General features: G+C 38.1%; 2 protein-coding genes across 4 annotated transcripts; one reads left to right on the plus strand and one right to left on the minus strand.

The window, feature by feature from the left end:
* Window positions 1–347: 347 nt before the first annotated feature.
* Window positions 348–3796, minus strand: LOC149173890 (uncharacterized). Of its 3 annotated transcripts, none has more exons than XM_089424770.1 (3): window positions 3459–3796; window positions 1733–1927; window positions 348–1475 (listed from the first exon to the last, which is right to left on the minus strand). In XM_089424770.1, exons 2-3 carry the CDS (start codon window positions 1923–1925, stop codon window positions 658–660), a joined length of 1011 nt encoding a protein of 336 aa, XP_089280896.1. In that variant the 5' UTR covers window positions 1926–1927; window positions 3459–3796; the 3' UTR covers window positions 348–657. The 3 variants fall into 3 exon arrangements, with proteins under 3 accessions (XP_089280896.1, XP_089280895.1, XP_089280897.1); XM_089424769.1 differs by having other exon boundaries at window positions 1733–1950; XM_089424771.1 differs by having other exon boundaries at window positions 1733–1958.
* Window positions 3797–4134: 338 nt separating this feature from the next.
* LOC149173891 (uncharacterized) lies at window positions 4135–7724 on the plus strand. Its single transcript, XM_089428032.1, has 2 exons — window positions 4135–7047; window positions 7155–7724. The coding sequence occupies exons 1-2, from the start codon at window positions 4290–4292 to the stop codon at window positions 7604–7606; spliced, it is 3210 nt and encodes a 1069-aa protein (XP_089284158.1). The 5' UTR covers window positions 4135–4289; the 3' UTR covers window positions 7607–7724.
* Window positions 7725–9271: the final 1547 nt, after the last annotated feature.

Below are 9271 nucleotides of genomic sequence, written 5' to 3' on the forward strand. Positions count from 1 at the left end.
AAAATCAAAAACCATGCCCTTGGTTATTTAATCTCAGGCTCAACAAAAGAACAATAATCAATGCCACTTTCCAAAGTAAATTTTGAAAACTAATCCGAGCATACATAGCAATGAGAAATGAGCACAAGCAAGCCAGTAACCATTTAATCAGAATGAGATGGTCTTAATTCAGTTTCTAGAAGATGATCAATGCTACTCTATTTACTAAATGCAAGTCTGTTAAGATAACACAACTTCCCAACTTAAGATTGCAGTCCTAACAACTGAGTAATCAAAAACCATGACCTCTGTTTTTAAATCTCAGGCTCAACAAAAGAACAATAATCAATGCCACTTTTCAAAGTAAATTTTGAAAACCAATAATATTAACAGAACTGTTTCAATGGTCGCAAAAATGCAGAGCTTTTGATATTACAAAGACCAAGTTGGTTTGCCTGCGAAGGAACCACAAGCATAGTTAAACATACAAATAGAAGGAAACCAGTTTCAATGCCCTAACTAGCCAACAAATTTCACCAACCACTAAGAAGTTCCAGTTATTCAAAACTGTCCCAAGAGATTCACACATAATTATGTTCCCTGTCAACCTTTTAAATGCTCAATAAATCAAAGCTGGAGGGCCAAATCAGGCTGTGAATCAACCAGCATTCCAGAAGACTACCTAACTGGAGACCTTGGAGACTGTTTTTCTACATTCAAATCTGGTGGAATCGAATTTGAAAATTCAGATGTCTGTTGAGAAGGCTGTTTTGAAGGTAAAGACTTCCATAGTTGTTTTTGAGATTGGGATGTATCAGCTCCCATTGGTATCTGCCTGCAATTAAAAGGACTCTGTGTGGTTGAATTTGGAAATTCTAACATCGAGTTTACACCTCCCTGAGAAGTGGCATGAGATGACAGATTCTGAGGATGCATCCAGCTCAGCTGTGAACGAATATACAGAGGCATGTCCATGGGTGCCTGCTGTTGAATAAATTGAGGAACACTACTAGAAATGTCTGATAGTTTTGTATCACCATATGGTTCCCTGGCCACACAATTGGAATTACCATCCAACCTTCTATCAAAACCAGTGCTGCCAGAAGTTGTCGTCTGGACACTTGAAACAGGTTGCACATGTTCAGCTGGTTTGGCAGATGCCCATTGCATAAGTCGGTTACTTCTGGAGACAATCTCAAGCAATTTTGACTGGGATACATCTGAGGTAAATTTTGCACCTGCCAGATTGACCTCACTGGATTTAGCAATTGATGAAGCTGATTTCAACTCACTCTGTTTGACTCCTTGCAAAGGCGTTTGAAAATTTATATTGTTGGCTGACTGTGAACTCATAGATAGAGGAACAGGTAACCCAGTAGATTGAGACAGAGATACTAGTCCTGTAGATTGAGCAATTGTTGCAACTGTAGATTGAGCCAAGGTCTGTTGATCCTTGATCTCCTCACGCAATAACAAAGCACCAGGAGGAGCTTCAGCTGTAACAAAAAAGAAAAAAACACGTTGTTATGCAATCGCATACCCGCCATGGCCTTATATAACAAAACGAGCCAATTATATATATATACTCTTTGTCAGCTCAAAATTTATAACCAAAAATAAATAATCAAAATACAAGCATTATCCAAAAGGAAAAAGTGTACTGTAGATCTTATGAAATCAGAGTAAACAATCTTTCTTTCAAATCATTTCAAGGATAGTGATCCAAAAATTCAGATTCAGCCCTAAAACTTACAGGTAATAGATTTCAATAACCTCAAGTTTAAAGTGAAATTTCTGAATTTGCATTGAGCAGCAATTCTTGAAATTTCCACGGCTCCATCAGAACCACTGTCCTCACTTCCTCTGCCGCAAATAGGACTATGTGGGCACAGCAGCAGCAGTGACGAGGAGGCACAGTTACATAGGAGAAGCAGAGGCAAATGCATGCCTGCAGTGTTTTTTTCTAATTATCTGTTCTCCTTATTTAGCAGAGTGCTCATAAGATACTAAGAAAATTGAAATAAGATACTAAGACTGTACTGAATAAATAATTTACTCAACTTGAATAAACTTTACTAATACAATACAGGTAGAAAACGTTATTGCAATACTCCCAAAAGGTTTAACAAAACGAATTTATGAATAACCAGAATCATAGACAGTAATTCAAATACTTTGAGGAATGAAATTAGCAAATAGTAGAAATCAAATACTCATAAATATCATAACTCTATCATGGAAATAAGGGAGATTTATCCTCAATCTTTCCTCTCTAATAATTCTAGACAATCCTGCTTTGTACTGAAGAATAGAAAAGAATGACAGAAAACTACTCACAGATAAACACACACTGCCATGAACCAGTATGTGAAACCTTTGATTAAATCTCAAAATTGAGGCCTACAAAAAATATATATGAAAGTATTTTCTGATTACAAAATCCAACCCCTCTCTCGATTTGCTTCTTAAAATTTAAAAGTTTCCATAACAACAATTTGTTATGAAAAATTATAAAAATAGAATTAACCAATAGAAAATAAATAGTTTGTTACAAATTAAATCAAAAGCTCCGGTTATGTTTCTTTATTTGGAATTTTCTGTTGTAGTTAATAAATTTTAGGAAGGATTGCAACTATTTGTTGCAATTTTCACCAACTGGATCACTGAAAGATGTCATCTTCCTATAGGCTACATCCAAATCTGAGCATTTCTTATAAGTAAGAGAAACTGGAAACAGGTATTTGATCTAGCAATGGATGTAGAAATCATTCATTAACTTACTGATGAGTGTTTTACCATCTATCTCCTCTTTCAAATTTACAAATTTACTGTGATCCCCTTTTCATTCAATCAATATTTTTTAGTGGGCCTACCGGGAAATCAATTTATTTGGTGTTGTCCAGGATGTAGGTAGTCCTAATTCTCTCAAAAGATGCAATTAGGATTTTTGGAATTGATCTCAACAAACGAATTCAGATTATTGAGCAAAACACCGATTATCTCCAGGCCCATAAAAGCAGGGCTCCTCAGGATGACCATTTTAAAATGCCAGTTTGCAGATTTTAGGGAACAACTTCAAAAACTTCACGCTTTCTCATCTTATTATTTAGCCTAAGTATTCAGTATGAATGATTATGTTGCATAATATATTCTTTAGATCTTCCATCCACATCTCTTTCAAGCTATTGTACTTTATTACAGCTGAACGCCGACACTTTGATAAGATCTCCGCAGGTAGGGTTTTATTTGTTAACCGTGGTTTGAAAACCCAAAGGATATCTACCCAAAGGGTTTCTACACAGTCGATCAGCCAAACCGTTGGTTAATATGAAATGCAATTAAGCGAACACATAGATGATTTTATAATTACAGAATGTTGAGAGAATCCGAGGGTTTTAGCAGTCTTTAAAACAGATTTAAAACTCAATGAATGTTTAAAACCACGATTTGTCATTTGCAGAGAAGGTGCAGGAATTTACCAGGAGGTAACAGAGCTCAGTCCGGCGGGTACTGGATGTGCAGAGTTTCGGTGGCCAGCAATGCGCTTCAGTCCTGCGGGCACTGGGTTGCAGAGCAAACTGGTTCTGGTTGCAGAGTTATGGTGGCGCGAAAATAGTTATCAGAATTATGTTATTGAACGAGACGGGGTGGGTCCGACGCCAGAATTAGGTTTTTGAACGAGACGGGGTGGGTCCCGCGTGGGTCATCGGAAACGCGAAGTGGCCGCCGGAGTCCGATCCCTATGGATATGTATGCCATCCATATCTTGCACCACATACATAGCTGGCCAGCGCATTAATGACACAATATATGGCTGGTTAGCCCTTGCCTTTCTTTTTTATTTGTGAGTGCGGTATTTTATTAGTGGTATTCTTTCTTACTTTTGGGGAAACTGGGTATTTACCATCATTGTTTATAAGTCAGTGCCTACTTCAAACAGACGGAAATATTTAATTAATGTGAGTGCGGCCTTTCTTTTCGTCACTAAATTTACTCCGTGGTGTATGCAATCAATGCATTTTGATTAATTTTATTTTATTAGTGATATTCTTTATTATTTTTGCGGAAACTGGGTATTTACCATCATTATTTATATACACAAAACTGGGTATTTCGAGACAACTTCGACGGACTGGACGATTTCGAGACAAAATTCGACGGACTGGACGATTTCGAGACAACTTTATTCCAAGTTCGAATTTCTATGAATTCTAAATTCAAACTTACAAATGTATCTATGCGTCTATATAAACAATCACAATTTGGTTCTCTGAAGCATTGTCATTGTTGTGCGTGTTTCAGAGAAGGAAATGATGGATACCTGTTACGTCCCTTCTCTTTTCTGGTGCTGTCACCTACTCCTCTTTTATTCCATTCTCTTTCTCAATCCTCCTTTTGTGTTTTCCACACCCATCGCCCATTTCCCTCACCATCCTCCTCGTCTCACCAATGTTTCCGATCAACACGCTCTGCTTGCATTCAAGTCTGCAATCACATATGATCCCTACCAGTCCTTAGCCACGTCTTGGATGCCAAATGTCTCGTTCTGCGAGTGGACGGGTATCATATGCAGCAGGCGCAGGCAGAGAGTCGTTTCCCTCAATCTTTCAAGCATGGCATTACAAGGTACAATCTCGCCCCTTCTCGCCAATCTCTCCTTTCTTACAGTACTCAGCCTTCGCAATAACAATTTCCACGGTCAAATTCCCTATCAATTGGGAACCCTCTCTCGCTTAAAGATGCTTCGCCTGTCTCAGAATCAACTCCAGGGTTCCATTCCGCCCACTCTGGGTAGCTGCCGCAGTTTACGGAACTTGACTCTCTCCGGTAACAATCTCGCAGGAAACATTCCCCCACAACTATGTGTTCTCCCGAAGCTAGTATTCATGGCCTTGGCAGTTAACAATTTGACGGGAACAATCCCGGACTGCTTGGGAAACATATCCTCTTTGCAGTACTTACAATTATCTTACAACAACCTTCACGGCAAAGTTCCTTCCAAATTGGGTATGCTAAGCCAGCTCATCCTTCTTGACCTGAAAGACAACCATCTGACGGGACGCATTCCGTCTTCGTTGTCCAACTGCACCAATCTTGAAGCATTGGATATAAATCTTAACCAATTAGTTGGCCACATTCCGTCGGAGTTGTGTACCAAGAAGACCGCCCAGTTAAAGCAACTCTATCTGGGTGATAATCAGCTAAGTGGCAACGTTCCTTCATCCATCTTCAATTGTACCAAGTTGCAATCGATTGACTTAGGAGGGAACCAGCTCAGCGGAATAGTGCCTATGGAGTTGGGTAAATTGACACATCTCCGGCGGCTTTCCTTGGCCGACAATCACCTGATTAGCGGCAACACCACGACATGCCCCATTCTTACTGCTCTTAGTAACTGCTCCGATCTACAAACAGTAGATTTATCTGATAATAACTTCATTGGGCAATTGCCGTTTTCTATAGGCCACCTCTCTACAAAACTCTACTCCTTAAACTTGGGTTACAACGAATTAGCCGGAGAAATACCTCCTGCTATTGGAAATTTAAGTAGCTTAATATTCCTTGGTTTAGATGGTAATTCTTTTACCGGGTCAATCCCATCTTCAGTTAGTATGCTTCAGAAGTTGGAGAGGTTATATATGGATTCCAATAATTTACAAGGGAACATCCCAATGGAAATTGGGCAGCTAAAGGGTTTAGGTCTCTTATATATTTTTGGAAATAATTTGTCTGGAAAAATCCCTGATTCTATGGCTAACCTCCAACAATTAAGATATTTAGATCTTAATCATAACCAGTTATCAGGAAACATACCTGCAAGTTTAGGGAAATGTGTGAACTTACTACTGCTAGATCTATCGTACAACAAGCTTAGTGGGCACATACCTCAAGAGCTTGCAGGCCTTGCAAATTTAGCCTTCTATTTCAACTTGTCAAACAAATTATTAAGTGGCCATGTACCTTTAGAACTAGGAAAGTTCAATAAGCTTCAAGCCATAGATATTTCTGCAAATCAAATAACTGGCTACATTCCAAGTATCGTGGGAAGCTGCAAAGAAGTAGCATATCTGAATCTTTCTTACAATGCACTTGAAGGTCCAATTCCTGTGTCAATCAGTGAACTTCTAAGTCTTCAAGACCTAGATCTCTCCTCCAACAATTTGTCGGGGGGAATACCCGTATCACTAGCAAATCTCACATTGCTCCAGCACTTGAATTTTTCTTTCAACAAGCTATCAGGAGAAGTCCCTAAAGGTGGAGTTTTCAAAAAGATTGGCGCCACATCATTTATGGGAAATCTTGGTCTATGTGGACCTTGGGTAAATCTACCACCGTGCTATGCTCATAAACATAAAAGTGTTTCAAATCTCAAAAGAGTTATCATACCTGCTGTTGTTGTAGCAATTGTTGTATTGTGTTTGTTTCTTGCAATCTTGTGGAGAAAGAATTGTAGGAGAAATATTCAGAGAGACACTGGTCTGTCATTAAATGTGGGGCATCGAAGAATCTCCTATGCAGAGCTCGTCATTGCAACAAATGAATTTAGTGATGCAAACTTGTTAGGAATTGGTAGTTTTGGAAAAGTGTACAAAGGGATTTTGAATGACGGCACAATGGTTGCTGTCAAGCTTCTCAATCTACAAAATGAAGGGGCTCAAAAGAGTTTTGATAGAGAATGCAAAGTTTTGGGTAGAGTTAGACACCGGAATTTGATTCGGGTCATAACTTGCTATTCAGATCTCCAAATCAAAGCTTTGATATTTCCATTAATGCCAAAAGGAAGCCTAGAAAAGTGGTTATATCCCGATGATGGAGAACAAAGTTGTTTGAATTTGATTCAAAGGTTGAATATAGCAATAGATATCGCCCAAGGCATGACATATCTCCATCATCATTGCTTTATGCAAGTGATTCATTGTGATTTGAAACCCAACAATGTATTGTTGGGTGAAGATATGACTGCATATTTAATAGACTTTGGCATTGCTACTATATGTTTTGCAATAAATGAAGATGGAGCTCTCACTTCCACAAATGCACTCAAAGGATCTACTGGGTACATTCCTCCAGTTATTATTTAAACTATATCCCATATGAAGCAATCTTATGATTTTCTTATGTTTACTTAAAATTTTCAATTAAATTAAAAAACTTAAGATGAGGATCTATGAATGCAGAATACGGAGTGGGAGGACAAGTTACAACCAAAGGTGACGTTTATAGCTATGGAATAGTGCTATTGGAAATGCTCACTAGAAAGAAGCCCACCCATGACATGTTTGTAGAAGGAATGACATTGCACAAATGGGTGGGTAGTAGTTTTCCAAACCAAGTACAAGAAGTGGTGGACATGGGTCTATTAACGAGGACTAGTAGATGCCTTGAAGAAGATAAAGATCTTAATTGTCTCAGTGCACTGATAAATGTGGGTTTGCTTTGCACAAATGAATCTCCTCAAGGACGGCCTACAATGATGGGCATTCTAGGCACATTGCAAAACATCAAAGACACTTTTTTGAGCACTACTTCCATTCCCAAATTCCAATCAAATCTAACACATTTGTTGGGTAGTACAAGTGCTACTATCAACAATATTTGTGAAGGTCAAAGTTCTTCCACATCTTAGTCTATTGTAACAAAGTAGTGGTTATATGCTTCTTTGTACATAAATCTTTGTTGTTGATTGCATATAAATATTTTATAATTGATTGCATGTAAATGTGAACAATAGAGTTATATCTACTTATGAGTGGTCTTTTGGAAATGTATATATGATTATAATTTATTATTCTCTCTTTAAAAAACAATTATATTCAATATCCTTTACATCTATATGAATGTGTGACACTCTTCTGTGCATTACCCAATCCAAGAACAAATAATAATAGATTTTGTGCCTTTGTGTGGTTTGTATGTTTTTCGCCACTACTATGGCAGGGACGAGGCCATGGACAGCCTGAAATTTCAAAACTTCTCTTAGACCAACTTGTATTAAAAAAAAATTTCACTTGTAAAAACCTGCTTGTCAGCTTAATATAAACCTGTACTGGCAAAAAGATCTTTTATTCCTTATCAAATGTGTAGTCTGTCCAACTGTAGGTTGTCAATATTTCAAATTGGGTCGGTATACTTCTATTGAAGCTGTAGAGACTGCTTTGTTGACTGAGATTTCAAACAAGGATCATAGCATTATTGATGAACTTCTTGTCATGGAAAATGAAGCATTTTAAAAAACGCAGAGTTATTCAGACAGCGAGTTTTAAATGAACATTCTGAACAAATGGAGTAGAAATTAAAAAACCCGCGACATGGGTTTTTTGCAGAGCGATCCCAAATTGTCTTTATAGCGGGTAGATTCGAAAAATTGCACACCATTTGAGGGATTTTGCTGGTTCTTCCAAGGGGCGATACAGAAGCCAAACGTAAAGTGATTTGGAAATGAAGCCAAAAAAGGATTTCGATGCTAAAAGGAAAACCTCATGGGAATAAGCATATTTTCGATCTCACCTTTATTTTCCGCGTCAATGCATGCTACAGGCGACATATAAAAAAATTGCAGACTTTCTCCATTAAAATATGGGAGACCACCCATTTCATTTGCCAAGGCCGCGAATTGAACAGAGGCGGGGAATTTTATTTTTATATACTTCTAGTTCTCTGTCGAAAACCATCATGATCAACTCAAGGAGATGACAATTGAGTAGGTGTTCCATTTCCTTTTCTAATCCTAAAATCTGCCAGAGTGTGTTTCTTCCGTAATACCATAAAATCCAGAGATCTTGGGACTCTGTTTGAAGCCAAAATTGTCTGCTCAACAATACTTTTTCAATGTTAATATTCAAGTCGGTCTTGCAGAATTTGGGCAATTGTTACATTAGATGCTACAGGTTGTAAAGCCTTCCTCGAACTATGATGACAATGCATGTACATTTTTTTGGGAGAGGATGAGGTTTCAAAGATGAAGATGTAACAAAAATGGTGATTGTTGTTAAATGTGAAGTCGAATTGAAATTTTCTGCGTCACTTTGCTGTGCTTACGCCGGAAGTTATGGCTGTTTGCAGCCGAGCCTACTACACATAAATTTTACATCTAGCTAATTCTTATTCTTATTCTTATCAGCTCTATGCTCATCTATAAAGCAAGCCCAAGGCCAGGCCTTTCAGTAATGAAAAACTTATATTGTGTGTTCTCCATTCTTATTTGTGATCTCTGTCTTGTTCTCCATTTGTCTGTGCTCTCTGCTGTGTCTCTCTGCGCTTCTACCTCTGATCCCATCAACTGGTATCAGAG

This window comes from Pinus tabuliformis, chromosome 4_2 (assembly GCF_031772625.1).
Source record: "Pinus tabuliformis cultivar Carrire ecotype Pingquan chromosome 4_2, CPIR1, whole genome shotgun sequence".
In the NCBI taxonomy this organism is placed as follows: Eukaryota; Viridiplantae; Streptophyta; class Pinopsida; order Pinales; family Pinaceae; genus Pinus; species Pinus tabuliformis.

What these genes read in the sequence shown, in the direction of transcription:
- LOC149173890 (XM_089424770.1), bottom strand. Translation starts at nt 1,925, where the DNA reads ATGCATTTGCCTCTGCTTCTCCTATGTAACTGTGCCTCCTCGTCACTG. An exon ending in GTTATTGAAATCTATTACCT is followed by an intron (nt 1,476 to 1,732) that starts GTAAGTTTTAGG and finishes TTTTTGTTACAG; the next exon opens with CTGAAGCTCCTCCTGGTGCT.
- LOC149173891 (XM_089428032.1), top strand. Translation starts at nt 4,290, where the DNA reads ATGATGGATACCTGTTACGTCCCTTCTCTTTTCTGGTGCTGTCACCTA. An exon ending in ATCTACTGGGTACATTCCTC is followed by an intron (nt 7,048 to 7,154) that starts CAGTTATTATTT and finishes GATCTATGAATG; the next exon opens with CAGAATACGGAGTGGGAGGA.